General features: G+C 33.7%; 3 protein-coding genes across 4 annotated transcripts; 1 reads left to right on the top strand and 2 right to left on the bottom strand.

The window, feature by feature from the left end:
* Nucleotides 1-9047: 9047 nt before the first annotated feature.
* On the top strand, nucleotides 9048-13732 carry LOC132605399 (uncharacterized). Its single transcript, XM_060318558.1, has 3 exons — nucleotides 9048-9326; nucleotides 11502-11864; nucleotides 12166-13732. Exons 2-3 carry the CDS (start codon nucleotides 11514-11516, stop codon nucleotides 13366-13368), a joined length of 1554 nt encoding a protein of 517 aa, XP_060174541.1. The 5' UTR covers nucleotides 9048-9326; nucleotides 11502-11513; the 3' UTR covers nucleotides 13369-13732.
* A 1594-nt stretch (nucleotides 13733-15326) lies between these two features.
* On the bottom strand, nucleotides 15327-21877 carry LOC132605398 (uncharacterized). Of its 2 annotated transcripts, none has more exons than XM_060318555.1 (4): nucleotides 21493-21877; nucleotides 19005-19180; nucleotides 16791-16989; nucleotides 15327-15920 (listed from the first exon to the last, which is right to left on the bottom strand). In XM_060318555.1, the coding sequence occupies exons 1-4, from the start codon at nucleotides 21839-21841 to the stop codon at nucleotides 15688-15690; spliced, it is 957 nt and encodes a 318-aa protein (XP_060174538.1). In that variant the 5' UTR covers nucleotides 21842-21877; the 3' UTR covers nucleotides 15327-15687. The 2 variants fall into 2 exon arrangements, with proteins under 2 accessions (XP_060174538.1, XP_060174539.1); XM_060318556.1 differs by lacking the exon at nucleotides 21493-21877 and adding an exon at nucleotides 19344-19652.
* A 3144-nt stretch (nucleotides 21878-25021) lies between these two features.
* On the bottom strand, nucleotides 25022-25411 carry LOC132608276 (uncharacterized). The gene has a single exon (XM_060322324.1). The coding sequence runs from the start codon at nucleotides 25409-25411 to the stop codon at nucleotides 25022-25024; it is 390 nt and encodes a 129-aa protein (XP_060178307.1).
* Between the last annotated feature and the right edge of the window lie 97 nt (nucleotides 25412-25508).

The raw sequence follows: 25508 nt of genomic DNA, 5'->3' as shown, positions 1-25508 counted from the left end.
GCCTTGACTTGAGTTTCTACCATGTTTATTTCCTACTTACTTATAGTGGTTGGTTAGGTTAAGCTTTTTAAAACTCTCTGCAGTTCTCGACTCTGATTAAACTAGGAGGATTTTACGCACTAACTTGTAAATACTTTTCACAATCAATATAATTTTACCTATTATAACGTGTTACCTACCATTTATTCTTGTTTCTCTATTAATATTTATTAAACAAAATTATCTATAATTACCTTTTAATTTACTGAATGATATAAAAAAAAAATTACATCGCGCATAAAACTTGCGCTCTTTTGTTAATGACTCCTTTCCTTGTAAAACAAACATAAGCTCATTCCCAAATAGAGAAGCAGACGCAATGGGTTCGCTAGGGTGCATCTCACTGTAGTCAAATAAAAAAAAATCGGACTCTAATTGTTAAAATTAGAGTGGATTTAGTGAATTTAACAACAATCATGTTAGAGATTTTTTCTTGTAAAAAAATAGTGATTCTTAAATTATTTATGTAGCTACCAAAATAGTAAATTTACATAATCTTTAGCACATAAAAATCATCCTACAAACTCACACAAAATATTAGATACATCAACTCTTGTAATTTGAATTTTATATATTTTTTTGGAGGGAAGAAGTAATCTTAAATTGACCGAATCTAAAAAAGCATTTAAATTTCACTTATCTCCCAATTAATACCTTGTTGGCCCTTTTAACTTCTACTATTTTCATAATCTACACACACACAATATATATATATATGCATATGCATACTTTGTGTATCTGATTGTTACTTCATCCAGTTGAGCGTCGTCTTCCTTTTTTTTTTTAGCTCGAAACTAACAAAAAACGTTTGTTCTTCTTTTTGTTTTTTCATTTGTATTTGATTTTTTTTTTGGGGGGGGGGGGGGGGGGGGGGGATTTGGAAAGATTTATTGACAGTAAAAAAATCAAACAGGAAAAAAAAATACTTATACCATTTTCTCAATCCAGAAAAGGCAGAGAACGAAGACTATTTGTTGCTCATAAATTTCTACAGCAAATGTAGTACATTCAGTATTGAAGCGTCGATACAATCATCCAATCATTCCAAAAGACCAACTTTCCATTAACAAGTTACTAGAGGTGAGATTAGTCATTATTTTGTTTTTTGGTTTTATCTTTTTTCAGCCCTGCTTCTCCCTCTTTAAAGTTTTATTATGTGGTGTGATGATTATTCATGATTTATATACATGTCGTGTATGTTTGTACACACATTTATAGCATGTTTATGTATGCATATAGGATTGGAACAATTTTTGTTGTTTAGAAAAGGGTGAATTAAAAACCCCTCTAAACTATTGTTGTTTTACGAGTTTGATATCTCCCGTGTTGAATTGTTAGAGATGTGTATGATACAAGCTCCTAATTAATTAAAAATGTGTTAGGTGGCACTACAAGTCTAAATAGCACTTTAATTAGGGGTTTTAATAATAATAATTAAAATCAATCAAATAGATAAAAGTTAAGGTGGGTTAATTCTATCATTAAACTTCGATTTCACTGTGGATATTAGTTTTTATTGCGAGATTTAAGATAAAAATTCTAGGGTTTTTTGGTTTTATTATCTCCTCAACAATAGCTCCCTATATATTAGAAACTCACTCGGTTGAATTGTTAGAGATGCGTCTGGTAAACACTCCTAATTAACTAAAAAATGTGTCATGTGACACTACACAGGACTAATTAACTCACCGTAATCTAAATACCACTTTAATTAGGAATTTTAATCAATAATCAAAATAACTTAAACATGTAAAAGTTATGATGAGTTAATTCTACCATTAAACTTCGATTTCACGATGGATATTAGTTTATTACAAGATTTAAGATAAAAATTCTAGGGTTTTTTTGGTTTTATTAAACCCTCAACAATAGCTCTCTATATATTAGAAACTCCCTTGGTTGAATTGTTAGAGATGCGTCTGGTACACGCTCCTACTTAACTAAAAAAATGTGTCACGTGACACTACACGTGGCTAATTAACTCACCATAATTTAAATACTGCTTTAATTAAGAATTTTAATTAATAATCAAAATTAATTAAACATGTAAAAGTTAAGGTGGGTTAATTCTATCATTAAATTTTGATTTCAACCCTTTTCTTTCAATTAACCTTCGACTGCAATGTGGATATTGGTTTATTACAATATTTGAGGGAAAAATAGTTTTTTTTTTTTGTTTTACTAAGAAGATAGAATGAAACAAGGAAATGAGTGTTCTTTCAATCATATGGGTAAAAAATTGAAGACGACAAAAATAAGAAGGAAAATTCCAAGCAATCAGATGAAACAAGGGGAGGGATATTCCCGATGTGTAACGACCCGTTTGGCCGTTACCGAACTTTCCGCCATGTGAGTCTTAAAACCAATTCGATCAGTTGTATGGTTAGTTGCGCGGGGGGAATTCTTCTGTTTAAATTGATCTATAGTTGAGCTGGAAAGAGATTAAAATCGTGTGCCACTGGGACCAATCACAACTCTACAACGGGTGGAAGGACCGCTACAGCGGGTGGGAGGACCATTGCAGCGGCTCCGCCCCAGCTGTGATACGCTCGCTATGGCAGACTAGTCGAATCCTTGAAGTTCCGCCCCAGTGGAGCTCGCCTTCGCTACAGCGGACTAGCCCTATCTATTCGAAGCCGCTACCACGACATATTTTCCGCCACAGCGGTAATCGCCACCATGGACCATAAGTCCGCCACAGCGGCCAATGCTGGCCAGACTTAATATTTAAACCTCATTTTAGGATATGACCTTATTTTTCTCCCAACTCCTCATCTAAGCTGCCATTTGGGGCATTTTCAGAGCTAATCACATGGACGCTTGGGAAAGGTAACCTTTAAGCTTCATTTATTCCATCCTCTTTGAATCTATTGCTTCATTTATAACTAAGCTTTGTCTATAAGGATTGATAAAAATGGAGACTTCCTAATTGTACAAACCCTAGGAAGGTGAAATGGGTTTTCTTGACTTGAAATCATGGCATTTTCGAAGGAATCACCTAGGTTCTTACTCTAGGCTAATTAACCAACCCAAATGATATCTCCTTCTCCACTTTGTAAATGGGTCAAGATTTGATTTCTTGAAATTGGGCATTTTAAAAAGGGAAGAATGTTATTTATGACTTGTTTTGTTATAGTTAACAATGGAATCTAGATTATTAGTCCATAAAGACCTAGAAAACCTAGTTTGGAGGTTCCAATTTTACCCTTGTGGGTCCGAAATTGTTTATAGATTCTCTAGAGTCTTGGCGATTACGAATGCCTTAACCTTGATTCTTGCTTACTCAGATTCGTTGTTATTCCTACACCTTTCTGTCACGGTTCTCCGGTTCGAAAATGGTTAGCGGAAGACAACATGGATATTTGTGGCACCTGCTCGGCCTCGAGGTAGGTTATGGCTTACTTGAGTTAGACTTCGATTAGAAGGTCATATATGTAAAGTAGAAACTGACGGGGAAAGCATGCCTAGGTCTCAAGACATGGTGTTGGGTTGGATAGTCCTCGGTTGGTACTGTGATGTGTGGTTGTTGCTTCATTATACGTGTCGGATTCTCCTTGGTCATGTACATTAGTGTCTGTTATGATTGGTTGAGTCTGTACCATTGTGTTGATCCCTGTTGTTGATCCTAGTTACCTTATGGTTAGACTCCGGTTACCGAGACCTATGTAGAGTTAGTGATTATTGGAGAAAGCATGTTACACTTTCGGGTATGAAGCTGGGATGGATTACTTAGGTTGGTAATGTTGTTTGATCTATTGGCTTATTGCCCGTTGTGATACTAGACTTGATATTGATAGATTCTCGTAATATGTGTCCATGTATGGCACTGTTGATATTGGTAGATTCTTATGATAAGGTGTCCATGTGTGGCACGATTCGGCATTGATATACTCTTGTTGAAAGGGGCAGACACACCCTATGTCGAGGGGTGTTATCTGACACCCCTTCGTCGAAATATTTTTGTAAATATGTGTATATATATAATCTAAAAATCTACAATTAGTATAGATGTAACATTAGTGACACTTCTGACAAAAGTAGCTTCGTGGCTCGTTGGTTAGGTGCCTTGCTACAGTAGTAACCCTCCCAATGATAATACTAGAACAGATGGATACAAATTACCAGATAAGACAGAATTAATAAATAGAATACAAGGAAAGAAAATATTTAGTAAATTTGATTGTAAATCAGGATACTGGCCGGTACGGATGCATGAAGAAAGTACAGAATAGACTGCATTTACATGTCCTGAAGGACATTTCAAATGGTTAGTAATGTCATTTGGATTAAAGACAGCTCCACCAATTTTTCAAAGAAAAATGGATTGTATATTTGGAGAATACAAAAGGTTTGTATTAGTATATGTAGACGACAGACTAGTATTTAGTAAAGATACTAAAGAACACCTAGGACATCTACAAAGGCATATTTAAATCAGGAATATTTTTTTATTTTTTCTTTAATTTTTTGTACTAATTTAATGTCTTCAGTATTAAAATGTTTTTGACCATTAGATCCCGTCTTTGAATACAATGGGCCTGCTATTTTTCCTAAGTCTTTTATAAAATTTCTAGCATAATTTACTATTCCTAATTTTTTTTGTAATTCTTTAATATTATCTAACTTATCTGGCCTTTCTATATATATATATATATATATATATATATATATATATACATAGCTATTTTGTCACATCGAGTCACGCTATAGTCGGTGGGGTACGACACCTATTGTGCAACCACTGATCAATTAGGTATTTCACACCGATTCCCGTAAGGGCCAGGTATGTTTCACACCGAGTCTCGTAAGGGCTGAGTATGTTTCACACCGAGTCCCGTAAGGGCGGGGTACGTTAAACACCAAGTCGTGAAAAGGCCGGGTACGTTATGATAATGATATGATGATAACACCGAGCCTATATGGCCGAGTACGGTAATATATATATATATATATATATATATATATATATATATATATATATATATATATATATATATATATATATATATATATATATATATATATATATATATGTGTGTGTGTGTATGTATGTATGATTTTATTTTAAAAAAGGTAGCATGCACGATATTCGCCTTGAGAGGCATTCAGAGGTAAAGGTTGATTTCTTTTATCTTATGTTATCTCCATAATTTCATTATGTTGTTTTCCGTGCTTTACATACTCAGTACATTATTCGTGCTGACGTCCTTTTGTTTGGGGACGCTGCGTTCATGCCCGCAGGTAGACAGGGAGACGGTTCAGACTCATAGGCTGACTTCTCAGCGGTTGTACAGGAGCACTCCACTTGTTAGTTGCAGTCCAGTTGGTATGATCCTTTGTGTACAGATGGGTATGGCGGGGTCCTGTCCCATCCTTATTATGTTATGTACTCCAGTAGAGGCTCGTAGACAGATATGCACAGTCAGATGTTCCATGATCTTCTCGGTCTATGTTATTATAGTATCATCGTTTTGATAGCCTTGTCGGCATATATACTTGGGATCCGCTTGATGATGTATGTACATTATCCTTTGGGCTTGTGTCCCATAGAGTTTATGATATTTATAAGTTAGCATAATGGCCCACTCAGGTATGAATATGAGATGCATGTACATGTTTGTGGTGCTCGGCAGGTTAGCTTCGAGTGCCCGTCATAGCCCTCCGATTGGGTTGTGACATTATCCCAAACATTTTGCCATATATTTTTTTTTTTATTATATAGGGAGCTATTGTCGGGGGTAGACAATTTAGGAGGTTTTTAACTTTTTCATTGAAAATGAGCCTAAAGTAGATATGAATGAACTTCTCTAGTTGAGTGAATATTGAGAAGATGATAAGAGGCGGAATCAAGATATGAAGTTTGTGAGTTCTGAACTTACTATCGAACTCACAATTCATTTTAGTTGTTGAATGGACAACTAAGTATTCATACATATTGAATGAATTTTCTAAAATACAAATACATGATCTACCAAAAAGCTAATGGTTCTATCTTAACAAACTTAATGTTATAGCACTGTCCGTAACGATGATCTATTTGGACTTTATAAATAGTACTGAGTGTGTTTGGTACCATCAACGTAATTTTCTTGAAAGTGTTTTCCATGGGGAGATACAATATCACATTTAAAGACATGCAATTATGGGCATCAAAGGAAGTGAAAAATAATTACATGTTAACTGTTGGTGACAATCTAATAGTGTGGTTAGACAATGTGCTGAAATTAACTTAATTTGAGGAGTACTTCTTATCAAAAGTGCTTTTTGAAAAGGTAATTAAGAGAATAACAGTATGTATTTGGCTAAATCATTTAAGAAGTATTCTTGTTAGTCGTTTGTGTTTGACCAATATTTTCAAGAAGTGTTTTTTACGTGTCAAATTATGATAATGGAAGTTAATGTTAAAATTAGTCTGGTAAAGGTCTATTCATTTATCCATAAAACATCGATTGAGCTAAGGGTTGAGCTTTTGCTAACATTCATAAAAAGTGAGATTAAGAATAAGAGACTAACAGAAATAAGAAGCACCCCATAAACACATATGCAAGATGTTTTAGCATGAACTTGTTGGCATGCCAGATGTCATTGGATAAACACCCTATAAAACATAGACAGATTTTTTAATAAGACCTTATTGGCATATAAGATGTCATTGGATATTGTCTAGGAAAAAAGTAAGAAACACCCTATAAAACATGCAAGATCTCTGAGTAAGACCTTGTTATGGCATATCGGGTGTCATTAAACACAATCTAGGGAAAACTGAAGAAGAACCCTATACAAAACTTGCAAGATCTCTTAATAAGACCTTGTTAGCATATCAGGTGTCATTGGACTATACAAAACATGCAAGATCTCATAGTAAGACCTTGTTAGCATATAAAGTGTCATTGGACACAATCTAATCTAAGGAAAACAAAAGAAGCACCCTACAAAACATGCAAAATCTCTTAATGTTAATTAAATAAATTATTTATAATTACCATTACAATGACTTAGTGATATAAAAAAAAAATTACATTATGCATAAGACGTACGCCCATTTTTTAATAACTCATTTCCTTCTAAAACAAACATAAAGTCATTCCATAATAGGGAACCAGAAGCAATGGGTCCGCTTTGGAGGCAGCTCACTCGAGTCAAATAGAAAATTTTGGGCTCTGATTCTTAAAATTAGTGTGGTTTTGTTCAATTCGTCCAAAACGGAATTGTGCTATCTAGGGGTGTACATAGACTGGGTTGATTCGGATTTTTTAAAGACCAAACCAAACCAATTGCATCGGGTTTTTAAATCTATACACCAAACTAAACCAATAAAAGTCGGGTTTTTCAACCTCGGGTTTTCTCGGTTTTTTCAGGTTGCTCGGGTTTTTCGGGTTTTTTCCGGTAAAGTCTTCATACAAAACATATAACTTGTACTTCAAATATTTCTTTAGTCCTGGTAAGATACGACTATCTAATTAAGATATTTATTAAGAAAATGATACAAAACGTGATGAGAGATGACATTGTACTAAAATATTCAACGAAAAAAATTAATGAAATTGCATAAAATAAAATTGTCATAATCTAAAAGTACTAAATCATGCTACAATAAATACAACTAATTTATAAGGCATGTAGAAAATGATCATAATCTTAAAGTACTAAGTCATGCTAAAATAAGTACGGCTAATAAGTATTAATTACATGACTAGATATTAATTTTTTTTTTTTTTATGTATTTTCACTTTCTAAACTAATATAAAACTAAAGAATAGATATCAAAATTATTGTCATTCCAGTGTTAGATATGAATTTCTTCTGTTAGCATTAGTATTGATTTGATTTTTGTTGAGTTTTATTTGAGTTACTAATATCATTGAGCTATAAAACTTATTAAACCATTCAAAATGCTAATTCCAAGCTTGAAATAATATGTTAAAAGACAAAAAAACTATGAAAAAATTAAAGAAACATTTATAAATTACATTATAAATAAATATTTCTATGTATAAAATATGTTTGAAATCTTATAAATGTAGTGTCGGGTTGGTTTGATTCGGTTTGACTTTTTTTAGCTAAAACCAAACCAAACCAATAGTGTTCGGGTTTTTCTTTTTAAAACCAAACCAAGTCAAACCAAACCACTAGTCGGGTTTTTTTCTCGGTTTGGTTCGGATTATCGATTTGGTGCGGTTTGTCAGTTTGCTTTGTACACCCCTAGTGCTATGAGGTTGTCGTTTGGTTCATGGAATAGGTGGAATATTTCAGGATTAAATTTATATAGTTTGTTTGGTTAAAGTATAAGTAATTTCAGGATAAATTTATATGCTCAACCAAACAAAGTATAAATTTGATATGCAAACTTAATCGATATCCCATCAAACTTGGTGTTATTTAATCCCACCTGAAAGGTGGAATAAATTAGTCCAAGGATTATAATCCCGAAATAACCTAGTCTACAAACCAAACGACCTTGAGAATATATCACACAAAGTATAACTACAACAATGTTGAAAATCTTCCATTAAAAAAATAGTGATTCATAATATTATTCCTTCCATTTGAAAATGTGTCTTACTTTCCTTTTTAGTCCGTTTAATAGAAATGTTTTCCTTGTTTGGCAACTCTTTAATTTCAACTTTTTAAATAACATGTTTAAGGCCACAAAATAAAATGATATTTTAGTACATTCCACACATCTTTAATTTAAGACTACAAGATTCAAAAATCTTTCCTACTTTCTTAAACTTTGTGTTAAGTCAAAATCAGATAACCATTTTAAGACAGAAGGAGTATTATTTTATTTATTTATTTAGATACATCGATCCTTGTACTTTGAATAATGTCTTTTTGAGAGGGAGTAAGAAATCTTTTCTCATAATCTTCTGTAACCAAATCTAGAAAAGCATTTAATTAAATTCCACTTATCTCCCAATTAATATAATCTTGGTCCTTTTAACTTCTTTCAATAGTAATAGTGGACAAAACACACACACACACACACAGATTGTGTGTATCTGATTTCAGTCTTTTTGACAACTACATCATCCGACGACTGTTGTTCCTCCTCGTCAGCATTGTCTTTCTACTCCTTTTTAATAACGAAAACACTTCGTTCTTCTTTTTGTTGTTTCAATCTTTTCATTTGTGTTTGATCTTTTGGGATTTTGAAAGATATACATTTAGGATTTCCTCAATCAAGAAAAGGCAGAGAACAAAGACTAATTTTGTTACAAAATTCTGCAGCAAAGGTGGTACATTTAGTATTGAAGCATCGATACAACCATATCAAGTTATTAGAGGTAAGATTAGTCATTGTTTTGTGCTTTGGTTTTATTATTTTTCCAGTTCTGCTCATCTCTTCAAAGTTTTATTATGTGATTATGATGATTGTTGATGTTTTATATGTATGTGTTTGTACACACATTTATAGCATGTTCATGCATACATGCTATAGGGTTAGAACTATTTTTGCTGTTTATATGTTCACTTTGATTGAGTTGGAGATTAAGCATAGGGTTGGAACAATTTTTGCTGTTGAAAAGAGAGTGAATAGGATAAAAACTTAAAAACCATCTAAATTATTGTTATTTTTTCGAATTTCATATCTAAACTGTTGTGTATTTCTGTTACCCCTCGACAATAACTCCCTGTATATGTAAAAACCCCTAGGTTGAATTGTTAGAGACGCGTCTACTACACGCGCCTAATTAACTAAAAAAATATGCCGCGTGGCACAACACATGGCTAATTAACTCAACCTAATCTAAATACCACTTTAATTAGGGATTTTAAGTTGGGTTAATTCTACCATTAAACTTCGATTTCAACCTTTTTCCCATCAAACTTCTATTTCACTGTGGATGTTGGTTTATTACGAGATTTGAGATAAAAATTCTAGGTCTTTTTTTGGTTTTACTAAGAAGATAGAATGAAACAAAGAAATGAGTGGTCTTTCAACAATATGGGTAAGAAATTGAAGAAAACTAAAACAAGAAAGGAAACTCTAAAGAAATTCAGATGAAACAAGAGTGGCGAAATTATTTCATATGGAACCTGGATGGAGAAATGAAGAAGAAAGGTGATAAAATGAAGAAAAAGCCAAGAATAGAAAGAAAATAAAGGGGAAGTAAAAGATGGATTTTTCGAAAAATGGTAAGCTTAATTAACCCTTAGACACGGCCAGGTGGAACCATTTTTATCGCTTAGCTCCATATATATATACGGAGCTATTGTTCAGGGGGTAATGGAACACCCGATAGTTTAGTTATGCAACTCATAAAATAGCGATAATTTAGGGGGCTTTTAACCTAGTCGCTTAAAAGGAGCCTAAAGTAGACATGAATGTACTTCTCTACTTGAGTGAACGTTCTGACGATGATATGAGGTGGAATCAAGATCTTAAGTTTATGAGTTCTGAACTAACCATCGAACCCATAACTTGTTTAGTTGTTGGATTGACAATTAAATAGTCATACATATTTAATTAGTTTTCTAATACAAACACACGATCTACCCAAAAGCTACTATATCCGTCTGAACAGACCTAATGTTATTGCTCCGCTTCTAACGATGATCAATGTGGACTTTATAAGTAGTACGGAGTGTGTTTGGTGCGACGAAAGTCATTTCTACGAAAGTATTTTCCATGAGGAGATACAGTGTCACATTTAAAGCTATGCATTATGGACATCAAAGGAAGCGCAATTATAATATACATGTTAACTGCTGGTGACAAATCTAATACCGTGTTTGGACAAGGTGTCGAAATTAACTTATTTTGAGAAGTACTTCTTATCCAACATGCTTTTGAAAATGTTCTTTGGGAGAGTTGAACTTTATATTTGGCTAATTCATTTGAGATGTATTTTAGTTAGTAGTTGTGTCTGACCAATAATTTAAAGAAGTGTTTTTACATGTCAAATTTTGAAAAAGGAAGCTGCAATGGGTAATCTAGTCTGGAAAAATGAAAGGCACTTATTTTTAGGAGAAGCTACTTTTTCGATTCTACTTAAAACCTGAAAAACAACTTTTGCAAGTACTCATAACCACTTATGTCTATACCAAAAACTTAGTCAAACACCTTCATTCTTTAAAATCTAAGTTACTCGGACTCTTCGAAAGTGTTGTCGCACCCGTGTCGGATCCTCCAAAAATACACTACTTTTGAAGGATCCGACACGCACCCGACGACATTTTAGGCGAGTCCGAGTAACTTAGTTTAAAATAAATGCTTTTCTAAAAAAAAATTGAAGCACGGCCAAACATGCTCTAAGCACAAGTTTTACCTGCAAGGAGAGAAAGTAAACAAACACAGGTTAAACTGAGCAGAGACATGTTCACTCTCATGCACATTAGTATATTTTTTATGCTTCTGCTAAAAAAATGGATGTGCATTGCGTAGTTGGACCCTGAAAGATATTACAAGTATTATGTGTTTAAGCTGATTATAAACTTCACTTTTATTTATTTATCAGGACATATAGAAAATGAGGATCAGATGCAAAAGGTTGACCAAAAGGACATCTACTGACATGCCGGACAACAGAGCCATTTGTGCAGCAAATATTCTGATACAAATGGCCATAGGGAAAGGCTGTTTAGCGGAGAATGAGTCTCCCTCTCTTCATATTAAAGATGGTGTGGTTAAAATTTCAGATCGCAGATTAACTGAAAACACCAAGGAAGGTTGCTATGAATTGAAGAAAGACAAGCTGACGAAGATGGAAAATAGCGAAAAATTACACTTGCAATCTGCAGGAGCCACTGTTGCAGAGAGAAAAGGTAGAAAGAGGACATTCCATTCACTTGAATTATCATGCACAAGAAATCTGCAGAAGGTTTGTTCTGTTAATGGTTTTAAGTTTTTTTTTTTTTACGAAGTCATTAAAAATGTACATATATTAAATTTAGAACCTAGTTATTAGCACTTGAAGTCGTCATTCTAAAATTCAAAACTCATAAACTTAAAATCCTAGCTCCGCCTCTGAGTTCAGCAGCCTTATATATCAGTTGATCGTAATCTTCTACATGGTACATTCAGCAGCCTTATATATCAGTTGATCGTAATCTTCTACATGGTACATATTCTATGTTTATAATTTGTGAATAAAGTTGATAATAGAGGGCAAAATTTTGCAGGAAATGGAGAGGGAAATTCGTATTGTCCCCACTTTCACCGGCACATTCTCATTTTCCATTATACGTCTCCTCTGTGCTGTACGGAAAGCTTTAATTACAGCACCTGCAAAAAACAATTGCATCATATTTGACAAGTATGTTGAAGACACCAAGAAGAAACAAATAAGGGATTCAGAAGGGGTAATACGGATTGATAAGCATGGTGGGCGTGTATCTGGATTGAAAGGATTTGTCCAAAGGAACTTACCTTCTCTTACTAGACATGAAATTGTGGAGTGTGTGAGATTGAATCCTCGAGACTCTCGTATTCTTGAAGCGAACGAGCAACTTCAGTATTTAGTCAGTGGAGTTCTCAGAGTGTTTTCATCAACAACCATACCAGTCGGAGCAAATTCACCGAAGGCACTTGTAGTATATGATAGGCATAGTAAAAGCTGGTCATGGATTGGCCCGCTCCCTTTTTACCCATTGGATAGTGACAATATTGAGGAAGAAACATCTCCTCGAGCTTGGGGTCTTCCATGCAAAACTTTTGTGGAGTTGGTTGATTCCTTTGCTTACTGGCTAAAAGAAGGGCAAGATATGCTACGAAAAATTGGTAGTCTTCCAAAACCTCCATATGAATTGATGCAAATGCAATATGTCGATATTGATGAACGGCTCGAAGAATCTAGAACAGCGAAGAGTCTCCCGACGATTAGTCCCTCCTGTGAGGAAATAAGAGCTTATTTCCATAGAGAAGAAGCTCTAAGGTACACAGTACCTGAAAGGGCATTCCCATATACAGCCGTTGATGGTCGGAGATCTGTTGTCGCTCCTTTCAAAAGCTTTAGTAGAAAACCTGTAATAAAGGTTCGTGATCACTATATTCTGAAGGAAGATCGACCGCCTGATTTCACTGTCCTTTGTTTGGTAAGAGATGCGGCTGCCAGATTGCCCTTAGGTGTTGGAATCAGAGCTGATATCTGTGTTTTGGTAAGAGACTCTCAGTTCATTGTTGAGGATGTTTCTGATTGGCAAGTTCACCAAGTTGTAAGTGGAGCTTTGGACCGTTTACACTATGAAAATGATCCGTGTGTAAAATATGATAAGGGGTGGCGTCTGTGGGTTTATTTACATGCAGATCGACAGGAAGAAGATTTTGAAGATGACTGTACATGCTCTAATAAGAATAGGAAGAAGGCTAAGAAAAATGAACTCTGAAGTGCTGGTGGGAGGTAGCGGGTACCCTGCGGAAGTAGTCAAGATGTTCGCAGGTCTCCCGGTCACCATTGTTGTAAAAAAATATGAACTCTGAAATTTCTCAAAGCGGTCCGGGAAGTGTTGACTTCAACCAAATGTGTTCTTGCATTTGGTGGAAGTGTAGTTCATCAGCCTTTTTTCTGGAAGATAGTTAATGTAATGTAGACTATTTCAAGATTTCTGAGACCTTGTAAATTAAAGATCAATGTTTTTCAGCTGTAATGGATTGAATGATTACATCTCCTATTTCTCCTGGAGTTTTGTACAGGAGCCAAATCATGTCTTTGTATTGCCGCATGTCCTGGATGCTTTTTGTTTAATATAAGATATCATTACTTCATCAAAAAGAGACGTGCATAACATAAGCTGAGATCATTTTGTGAAACTTGGGACTCTAGAACTTCACCATTCAAGGTTACAGTGGTGTGAAGTTTTCCTAGCTATACTGTCTGCAAGGGCATTATTCAACGTGAGAGTTTCCAGAACCACTAGCACCAAGAACTGCCATAATTTATCCTCCTTTAGCTTCACCGAAACTGTCATTCAACAATACCTTCATGTGATTCATGTCTTCATTCATCTCTGTCTTCCCCTGGCAACTTGCTATCCCTATAAGCTCTCCTCAAGCACATAGAAAGTACTGTCACTTTGTGTCAAACTTTCACACGATAAATGAGGTTCTGAAGGAAAGAACAAAGGGACATGAAGTAGGATTAGGAAAAATGGGATCATGGAAGTTGCTATTTCCCTCGATGGAGTCACCAAATTCTTGAAGCTCCACCTTTGTCCGGAGGTCTTAAAATCGCAGTAACAGAGAATCAAATTTTGGAGATAATGGCTGTTAGTATAGATCTTCTCGAGCAGCCAAAAACCAGTAGAAATAAATATCTTATGATAGATCTTCTAGTCACCACCTAAGTTGCCCGGGCTGAGCTGCGGGTGCCTGATACGGGTTCAGATCTAGATCTAGAGGTCGAATCCTTCATGATCTTTTTTTTTTAATTTTTTTTTTATTACATAGGGGGTAGGGCAAGGGGAAATGGGGAAAGGAATTACAATGTGGGGATTCGAAACCTTACCAACAAGATGAAAGTTCATGTAGCCTGAGCTACTAAGATCCCTACTCCTTCATGATCTAAATTTTAAGATTCGAGGGTATAGATCCGGGTACGAATACGGGTGCAAGGATGCGGTTAGAAATAATTCAAATATTTTAAAAAAAATAGAGTTATATGTCTAAATTATGAGACATTATGAGCCTGTTTGGATGGGCTTATGCCTATAAACTGTTTTCAGCTTATAAGCTGTTTTAGATAAGCTAAGTCAAATGGGCCCAATTATGTTTTTAAGCTTATTTTAAGCACAAAATGACTTTAAGCTGGCCAGCCAAACACTCAAAAAAAGCTGAAAACAACTTATAAGCAACTTATAAGTCAATCCAAACGGGGTCTATGTGAAAAACTTACAAGGTATTTCAAGGAGAAAATATTGATCAAGATGACCAGAAGGAGATATAAGGAAAAGGACTTGACCAGAAGGAGATACAAGGAAAAGGACTAACATAAAAATTTCTATACACAAGGTATCCCATTTTCTTTAATTTCACCTTAGCTTTTGTTTTTATTACAAAAATCATTGTATCTGTCTTGAATTTCTCAGTCAATTTTGGTCAATGTACCCAAAATTGATTGACCATATCCTTTCGGATCCCACACCCACACCCACTTGTTATAAAAGAAGTGCTTGTTAGTATACTAATAAATAACTTGATAAACGAAATGCAAAGCGACCTCTGCCCAATTGTACTTCCAAACTAGCCAACAAATTCCTTTCTCTTGGTTTCAAGTAATTACAACAATTTGAACTGCAGGGAACTTCAGCAATTGGATAAACTTCGTTCGTATAGATCTCCTTGAGAAGCCGAAAACCAGTGGAAATACATATCTTGCGATAATCTTCTAGTCACCAATACAAGTAGAATTTGATAACATAACCTTGTAACCACTAAATCCTGAGGAAAGGGAATAGTAGTGAAACGAAAGTTGCATATGACTACTGACTAGGTAGTAAAAAATAAAAACTTCTTTTCAGAAAGTCTAAGAAGCCTCATAAATCTCAAATATTTGTCATATGAACTTCCAAGCTCGTGGTACTACCTAAATCTGCTACATTCTCTTGCAATAAAAAGATTCGATACAACTTTTACCCGTTTAAGTTCTTCTATACAACAATGTCAAAAATGTACACGTATGTTGAGACGTGAAAAAAGAAGCTAGTTTCCTACATAACATGACTAAGTGGCCCAATGCCTAATTCGTCCTCTATGTCATCGTCCTCTTCAAACAGCTTCAAGAAACGAGCTTGCTCGTGCTGCCTCTTTTTTCGCTTCCAACATTTGTAGGTGGTAACTGCTCCAAGAATTAAAACAATCGAAACTAAACCACAGATGAGAAGCAGAAAAGCCCAGTGCATTCTCTTTTCGCCTTTTGGTGAGCCAGATGAGTGATTTGAAGCTAGAGTAACAATGCAACAAACTGAGAATTAGTACTGAGTATACAAGTAAACGAACTTCACAAATAAACCGAAGCAGAAAAAGCTTCAACTATGAACTGATACTAATATCTTAAGGAATTTGTAGCAAAATTTATGTGAATGGATCGGCCATGAAAGTATTATTTCATCAGGACTTCGAAAGTAGTTAAACATAAGAAATAAGTCAAAGTTAAAATATCTTGACTGATCATTTCATAAAGGAACGGTCAAATTCCAAAATGCCAAAATTGCTAAATCTTGCCAGAGACGTTTAACCGATTTGTATATGTCTCATAGAAAGTATGTTAAATAAATGGTGAATCGCAAATCCTACGTTTTCATGCAAATCAAAAGTTTATCATTGTGTTTTACACCATTCTTTTGAGCTTTAATCTTTTTAAGTTACTAGGTATTAAATTAATAATACAGGATTTAACCAAAGCTACAAGGTTCGGCCAAACCTGTAGCGGATACTCAAGCTCCTCCCAGCCTCCAAGAAACTATAGAGAAGCTAAACAATATTTGATGTGCACTTACTTTAATTTAATATTTAATCAACTAATCAATGTTATTGGGAACTTAATTTTATAGTTCACATGCTTTGGCTCTACCTATGAATTATCCAGTAATAGGTCTTTCACAATCAGATCTTAGCTGAATACTCGTTATAATACGCCTGGGTAGATCTATTAGGAAACATAAATGGATTTGTCTTTAACGTCTAAAGATTAAAACTACCGAGTATCAGTGACTTCATCTGCATCAACAGCCTCACCTCTATTGCATCAGCTGAAAATGTGTAAACCCATAGAATAAAGAAAGAGAAGATTATAAGGAATTAGAAGACTAACCATCGCGATGAGGGACACACTCTGGACACAAAAATGTGGCTTTGAACTCTTTCTTTAAGTAACGAGTATACTTCCCATGTGGACTAGTAAAATCAGAAGCACATAACTCCCACTCATTAAAAGTATCGTCAGGCTTTATTGAGTCCTTCTCATAGATCCCACATCGTTTGCACTTTTTATCTGTAAGCTCTGTCAAAGGCTAAAACATAGAATTCAATCAACGTCAAATTCTGGAAGGAGATATAAATTCAATCAACGTCAAATTCTGGAAGGAGATATATCTTATGCCATTCAGTAGCGGACCTAGTAAGAGCCCAGGGGGTTCATCCGAACCCCCTTCGGCGAAAAATTGCACTGTATATACAAGGTGAAAATTATTTTTTATGTATATATAGTAAACGTTGAACCCCCTTAGCTTCTTCATTTATGGCTTCTTTATACTTTTGAACCCCCTTGGCATAAATCCTGGCTCCGCCACTGATGCCATTCACATCAGATTAGCATAAAGCTGGATAATTTCTACAACAACAGAAATATACAAGCTCTCAAGCAGCATTCATAGTTTTTGAAATTACACGGATAAAAGTTGAAACTGAAATAAACATCGAATTGTTTTCAAGCAATATACAAAGCCAATGATTAGAGTTCTCTCTGCCACAGATGTTAGCTAGCTGTAGCTAAAGAAGGAGATTACGGTTTATGAGGTTTCAAACTTCATTTCCTTCTTCTTATGTTTTATGGAGGAAGACTTGGAACAAGACAAACTATTTGTCTTTGGCACAGTTTTGAGTCAACATTGAGCTACCAGATCTTTTTGTTTAATTTTATTCAGAGGTGGGGGAAGGGTGGTACTTTTCTCTGAGCACAAGGTTGGTAAGTTAGTGATTGAAAAACTATACTTTGTAAATAGAGTTATACTATTTATATAGGTATACTATTACTTTTCATACATATATACTAAATCGTGAACACCCTTAACGAAATTCTTGGTTTCGTTACTGTCTTACAGGAATGTTATTTGGCGACAAAAATGTTTAAAGAATTGAAAATGAGGTGATAAGTATCATAGAAAAAAAAAAATTCCCCTATTTCCTTCTCAAATTCCCAGTGAATAAAGGGCTATTTCCTCCATTCACAGCTTGGTCCAAAAAAGCTCCAACTAGACAAAGCCTACTGCTCCCATCTCCCAGGTTTTGTCCCATTCCATCTTGGGCAGCTCCCAAGCAACTCATCTCCCCAACAACTTCCATGTCCCAAATGCTAATTTCCTGAATTGATTCCTTCACCACCATGCAACACAAATATCTCATTCCCTGCTATATTTTATTTCTGCTAATTATTGTTCGTTAAAGTATACCAACATGTAGCACTCAACAACCATTGAAAAGTTCCCAACACTGCTTCTCAAATCAACCACTAAATAGAAAACTATAACTTCTACACGCAGGAAAAAAAAAAAAGGCGAAGGCATGACACTCCCCACCCCCTTTCCCAAAACCACATTAACCCAACTGAAGCAGCTCTAGGTAGCAATTGAAAAGAAGACTTATGACCAAAGTCCACGGGTGGGCAGGTGCTGCAGGTCAAAATGTTGCAGCTGAAATTTTGTAACCCGGTAGGTATCATGTAACTAGAAAGTAAGTTAACAAGAGATCTGTGTAGAAATTCTATTGAAATTGCAAAGAACCAACACTTTGGGTAAATATAGGTAAAAAATTCACCAATCTCGTAAGGAAGTAACAGGTTCCCCTTTACCGGAAACTCTTACCCCCAATGTGTTAGGTCTTAGCAGGAAAATAATGGCATGAGTGTTGCCATATTTCATGGTTATTGGCAACATTAAAAAGGTTTTACCTTTCTCAACACAAACAATTGCACAAGTTTTAATGTTTTCGACGAGAGAGCTACATTGTCAGTGGTGAGATGCAAATACACTTGTATAGAGGAAAAGCATTTTGCAGTTAAGACAGTTGTAGCAACTAGCAAGCTAGTATTTTGATAACCAACCACTGTGACAAATGGTTATTGATGGTAAATTTTAAATGTTCAAATTATCCCTAATGCCAAAGACACTGCACTCAATTAATTTTATTTCATCATCGTCTTAACACATTCAAAACAAAGGGAAATGGAAATGTGAGAACTGGAAAAGATAGCAAGGAGAAAATTCCATTAAATCAAAGAATTGAGAGATAGATTCAGTCATTATAAAACCTGCCAAGACTCTTCACCCTTGAAGATATACAAGACATGTTTTTTCTTCACATCTGGCAAAATTGTCTTGTTTTCCCCTTTACACTGAAAAAACACTGTTGGTTTCGATCCGAATAATTCATGTTTCTTATATATTTCAATAGAATCTAATGTAACAACTGCCCCTACGACTAATCCTGCATGAACAAACAAACAAACAAAAAGATCAATTGTTTATCCCCTTTATTCATATAATCGACCTCAATTAATTTAGAATCGAGACATAGACGATAGATTGATTAAAGATCGACCAATTAATTAAAAAACAAAAAGGCCATGCATCTTTTTCGTATAATATACCTGGAAGCAATCTGAGAAAAAGTGAACTACACAAAATTAAAACGATCGGAATTAATCTAGGATTTAAGGAATAATGCATCGTGACATGTAAAGTTTATTCTTGAATTTGTGTACACAGATGAATACGATCATATCAAATGCTGAGGAAAAGGCTGAGGAGCAGTTCGCGCGCTGTTCAACAGTTATTTGACACCAATTTTATTATTAGTATTATTTTATATTTTATTCCTATCATATTCAAAATTCATTATCCATTGCAGCTAATAATCCATTTAAGAAAAAACTTTCTTACAAAAAGTTTTATTCGTTTTCATAAATTTAAAACTATACTTCCTCCCCATTTCCCCTTCCCCTAGCCTATGTAATAAAAAATTAAAAATAATTATACTTCCTCTGTCCAGTTTTACTTGTCTTATATACTTAAAATAGTTATCCATTTTTACTTGTCCAGTTTAAAAAAACACGAGATGATTTATCATTTCATATATATTTTACCCTTATTATTAATTATTGTGTTGGAAATTTCAAAGATTTCTTAGTGGCTACACAACTTTTAAAGTATGTTTTATTGATTTCAATCGTTATGCTACCTAACAATAATTAGAAGTAATATAGTAAAATTGTCATTCTATTTTTTGCTCCTTCAAATGTACCTGACTTCTTTCCAAAACAATTTTATCTTTTTATTTTTCGTACGGCACCGACCATGCAAGAGTATCAAGATCATTTTGCCCTTATTTTTCACCTGACTCAAACATCTAATTTATAATTTTAATGACTTCTTAACTATCATTGTCCACTTTGACTTTCTTCATCACAATGAGACATTTTAGAGAACCTATTTAGAGAAAAGGACCAAAATCATCCATAATGTTTGGGTTTGGATCAAAATCATACATATTCTTTCACATGGTGCACTAATAGTACATTATGTTTGCATAAGTGGTGCACTTTTAGTCACAATCCCAAATAAATTTAACGGAAAAGAACAAAAATGCCCCTGAACTTTTAGAAAAGGTATAAAAATACCCTTTATTCATCTATTTTGCTAAAACTACCCCTCAATTCAATTTTTTGAGAATTTATTCCCCTTGACTAACGGACAACACTAATTTTTTTTTTTTTAAAAAAATTAAATTGCACATGACATTTTATTACTGAAAAATTGATTTATTCTTTTAAAAAGAAATCTGAAAAATCGTTATTTGTAGAATAAGGAAAAATAATTTTTCAACATCCATTTCTTTAAAAAAAACAAATGTAGTAAGCCTTTTATATATATATATATATATATATATATATATATATATATATAAAAAAAAAACAGAATTGGATTTTCATTAAAATATGTGGAATTTTTTTAAGTTTGGAAAAAAAAATTTAACGGGTGGAAACCCCATTTCTTTTTTAGAAAATTCAATTTTTAAATCTGAAAAACTGATTGTTTTTTTAAGTAAAATGTGCAAAACTAATACTGCATAATTTTCTTCTAGATTTAAAAAAAGATAGTTTTCTGGTTTTTTTTTAAACACAGTTTTTCCATAAAAAATTTAATTTTTTCAAATTTTTATAAAAATCCAATTTTTCACATTTTGAAAAGAAAAAAAATTAGTGTTGTCCGTTAGTCAAGGTTTTACTCGTTAAAAAAAAGTTTTCCAAATTTAAAAAAATTCCAAGGTTTCAGATTTCTTTTTAAAAGAATAAATCAATTTTTCAGTAATAAAATGTCATGTGCAATTTATTTATTTTTTTTTTTAAAAAAATTAGTGTTGTCCGTTAGTCAAGGGGAATAAATTCTCAAAAAGTTGAATTGAGGGGTAGTTTTAGCAAAATAGATGAATAAAGGGTATTTTTATACCTTTTCTAAAAGTTCAGGGGCATTTTTGTTCTTTTCCGTTAAATTTATTTGGGATTGTGACTAAAAGTGCACCACTTATGCAAACATAATGTACTATTAGTGCACCATGTGAAAGAATATGTATGATTTTGATCCAAACCCAAACATTATGGATGATTTTGGTCCTTTTCTCACCTATTTACCACAACAAACATGCTATCATGACCCCTTTTGGTTCTTGGAAGACCCAAACTAAATCCATAGAAATGTCAATCCAAGGACCAATAGGAGTAAGAAGGGGAGTATACATACCTTGAGGCCGAGTCTTGGACTTGGCTTGTTTGCATTTCAAGCATTGCCCACAAAGCTTTTCCACATCATGCCCCATCTTGGGCCAATAAAATTGTTCATGTAGAATGTCAAGTGTCTTGGCCACTCCAAAAGGACCCATCATACCTTCACTATGGGCTTTCTTAACAAACAACTCCCTCCATGAGCTCATAGAGGCACAAACCTTGCCATCTTTGAATAAGAACCCATCCACAAGTTGGAACCGGACAACCCTTTTCCCTTGAGTCAACTCTTTATAAATTTCTTTGAAATTGGGATCTTGAGAATAGAATCCCTTAAGACTTTCAAATCTCATCATTCTAAAAGTCATAGTGCTTATCAAGACATACCTTCTAGACAAGGCATTCACCACCACATTCTCTTTACCCTTCTTGTAATGGATCACTGAGGGAAAGTTTCAATAAGTTCCACCCATTAGTTCTTAACTATCATTGTCCACTTTGACTTTCTTACTTGGTAAAGAAAAACTAACCCGTACACTTAATTAAATAATTGACTACAAAATTAAGAGGATAAAAAAAAAACAAATTTGTGTGTTATATATCATTGATCTAATATTTATGTGGAAAATGAAATACAAAGACTGTTATGTGAGGATTGAGACATCAAAAAAATCAAAATCAACTAGAATTATTCTTTCTAAGTACTAGTATACTTGTCCAAGTTTAGGTTTAAAAGAAATATTGATTCAAAAAAGTTAAAAATTATTCATATATATTCATATGTGTGTATTACGTAGCAATAGGAAAAGGGGAAATGGAGGAGATTACTAAAAATTATTCATATATGATAGTACAGCATCATGACTTTTACTAAAAGAATCGTTAATTTATTCTTATTTACTAAACCATATGCCACCTTATTTTAAGGGTACGAACCATGATAGCTTTTACAGACCTTCAATTATTCTGGGTATATACCTTAGGTTGTAAGACATACCTATTAGAATAAGGTTCTCAAAAAGATTATATATCTTGAACATGTCATATGCACATCAATATTTAGAGTTATAATGTCTATAGTAAAATTTTGAACCGGGTAATAAAATTGGTCATAAATCAGATAAAAATGTAAATTGTGGCCTATCCAAGAAAAGAAAAAGAAAAAGTTACTGCTGCTATTTTTACCACCTAATCGCAAGTGGCATTTGTTGGTAAATGGTAAACGTGCTAATGTCTTTGAGGAAGAGTTTATCCTTGAAAGTTGAAGTCGCTAGTGGAACAGAGGTTGAACTCTGAAAAAATAATAATACATGCAATTATCACTTGGGAGCTTATCTACAGTATACTTGAACAAGAGCATTAGTAACAAAAACACCCCTAGGGTAGGGAGTCTTGTGCTACTAAACAAAATATGAGTTTTTAATAATAATAATAATAATAAAAACCATAATATATAAATCTTGCTAGCGAGTAAATCTTTGTTATTCACCACATAATAATCTTCGTATTATAACTCTTACAAAACTAATATGTAAACCAAATGACTCATAGGATACTTTGTCGTCGTTTTAGATGTTGTTATCAGCCGGTTTTGCTAATAAATATTTTCTTGTCCCACATTATATTCTGCATAAAATAATACTTTCTCCGGATCAAAAAAAGAGTTCACTTAGCCTTTTTTTCTTGGATAAAAAAAAGAGTCCACTTAACAAATCAAGAAAGAATTAATCTTGTTTTTTCATATTTGCCCCTATTAAGTGTTATATGATCAAATCTCAATGCCTATTTAATTAGGGGTAGTTTAGTCAAATTACCAATTTTTGTCTAGGAGTTAATATTTTCTTAAGGGGTGTGTAAATGGCTAAGTGGACTCTTTTTTTGATCCAGAGGGAGTAGTAGAGAAGCTTCCATTTAAACTATGCTATTATTGTTTATTTATAAGAATAAAAATGGAGCAACCAAACTATTTAACTAATTGGCCTGCATGCCTTAACCTTACCATCATCTTTAAATTTACTTCAAATTTTATAAATTCGAACAACACTAGCTTAACTTTTTTGAAATAAAAGTTACATACTGGGAACTATATAGATGTACTATAATCACAATTTTCTTATAGTAAAAATAGCTTCATAATATGTGAAAAGGCATAGTCACAGAAAAATATCAACAACCCGAACTACAACAAAATCATATAAATTAAAGCGAAAATACTACCCTATATATAAATCTCCCTTCGTTTCATAATAAGTGGTTCTTTTAGCTCAGACACACTCCTTCAGAAATTGTTCACTCCTAAAAAATTATGAGTGTTTTTACTAACTTATCCCTAATCAAATTGTGTTTACATAATTAAATGGCTAGAAAAGAAAAAGGTAGTTAATGAATCTTATTTATTTAAATAAGGGAAATTTTAGAAGAATTTGACCAAAGTATTCTTGAAATTTTAAAACACCACTTATTTAAAAAAAAAAATGAAAAGCCTAAAAATCACTTATTATGAAACGGAGAGAGTACTCCAATTTTGTGATGAAATATTATAATTCATTGTAATTAATGTAGGCGTTCATTTGTACTTCTTTGTCTAATTTCGTGGTTGGTGATTTGAGGTTAAACCACCTTGGGGGCTTTTAATGTCACATTAATTACAGAAATAAACAACCTTATTTCATGGTCAATAGCCGTTGGAATCTTCAATTTAATCTTTCATTGTCATTAGCGTCCTTTTCCCATTAATTACGGTAACATCTCTACCTTTACTTTTTCTTTTTGACAATACAGAACAATTGCCTATTTCTAATCATGAGTCGTTTTGTGTATTGATTGATAGTACTATATATTTTTTACATCATCGGATTAACTAAACTTATAACAATATGTAATTAGTCATAGCAAAGCTAATATTTCACTAACCTGAAAATAAGATAAGAACTAGCAGGTTAAATTACACTAACAATATGAAGATTCTTTAATTACTAGCTTAGCGCATATGAGGTAACTTCATTTTTATCTACTGCCTCTGTTCACATTTACTTATCCATTTTGAACTTTTCACGTTGTTTAAAAAATAATAAATGAAATGCATAATTTATCAATGTATCTGTATTAATTGGTGCATATTTTTATTGAATTTGAAAAATGATTTGAAGTAAGTAAATAATACTATGGGTAAAATAGGAAAAATAAAATTATCTTCTCTTGATATGCTAAAAGTGACAAGTAAAGATAAAAATCCATTTTTGAAATACCGGATAAGTAAAAGTGAACGGAAGGAGTATATCACAAAATGCTGCAACTACACTGAAATTCTTATACTCTATTCTCCGAAGAAAAATAAAGAAAAAGAACCTTGTGCATTCATGTCGCGTAAATTTTATGCTCGAGCTTTAATATTTGGCCAAAGGAAAAGAAAAAAAAAAGACACTTCTGTTTCTTTTTTGGTTTGAATACAAAATATACTGCTAAATGAGAAAAAAAAAAAAAAGATTCAAAAAATTGAAAGGTAAAAGAAGAAAAACACTAGTAAAAGATGCTGTAACAACACTAACTTAACTTTTACTATGATCCACAACATCAACAGTAGTAGTGCATGATAACAACCTTCGAAAAACACCACTCAACGCCGCACAACATATTTTCTTCACTCTCTTCACCGCCGTAAACCTCCTCACGCGCCGCCGTCGCCGACTAGACTTACGCTTCTTTTTGCCACCATTAGCCACTCTTTCTTTAACTCTTCCAAAACATTTCTTGGTTTTTTGAGGAACAGTTTCTTTTCTTGAAAACGTATAAGCACTCCTTAAGTAGAGTTGCCGGCATGACACAGTGTCTACCACCCTAGGTGGCTGCCAGAGCTGCCGTCTTCTACCACCGGACATCGCCGGAGTATTAATCTTCAAGAATTCCACGTCGGATTCAACTGTGGCCATAAGGGACATAGTGAGTATTTTTTCTTGTCAGTAAATGGGAATGAAAGGGTTATGTTAGAAAAAGAGGTTGTTAGTTGTTACATATATATACGTGGAGGGTGAAATA

This window comes from Lycium barbarum, chromosome 8 (assembly GCF_019175385.1).
Source record: "Lycium barbarum isolate Lr01 chromosome 8, ASM1917538v2, whole genome shotgun sequence".
Lineage (NCBI taxonomy): Eukaryota > Viridiplantae > Streptophyta > Magnoliopsida > Solanales > Solanaceae > Lycium > Lycium barbarum.
The sequence above is the reverse complement of the archived record's forward strand: the minus strand, read 5'-3'. Positions and strand labels throughout refer to the sequence as shown.

Bases quoted from the DNA above. Each gene is read 5' to 3' on its own strand.
- LOC132605399 (XM_060318558.1), top strand. From the start codon at position 11,514: ATGAGGATCAGATGCAAAAGGTTGACCAAAAGGACATCTACTGACATG. The intron at 11,865-12,165 runs GTTTGTTCTGTT...AAAATTTTGCAG, and splicing joins GCACAAGAAATCTGCAGAAG to GAAATGGAGAGGGAAATTCG.
- LOC132605398 (XM_060318555.1), bottom strand. From the start codon at position 21,841: ATGACTTTTAGAATGATGAGATTTGAAAGTCTTAAGGGATTCTATTCT. The intron at 19,181-21,492 runs GTATGTATACTC...TTGTTCATGCAG, and splicing joins GTCCAAGACTCGGCCTCAAG to GATTAGTCGTAGGGGCAGTT. The intron at 16,990-19,004 runs GTTTTATAATGA...TCTATGTTTTAG, and splicing joins AGGGTGAAGAGTCTTGGCAG to CCTTTGACAGAGCTTACAGA.
- LOC132608276 (XM_060322324.1), bottom strand. From the start codon at position 25,411: ATGTCCCTTATGGCCACAGTTGAATCCGACGTGGAATTCTTGAAGATT.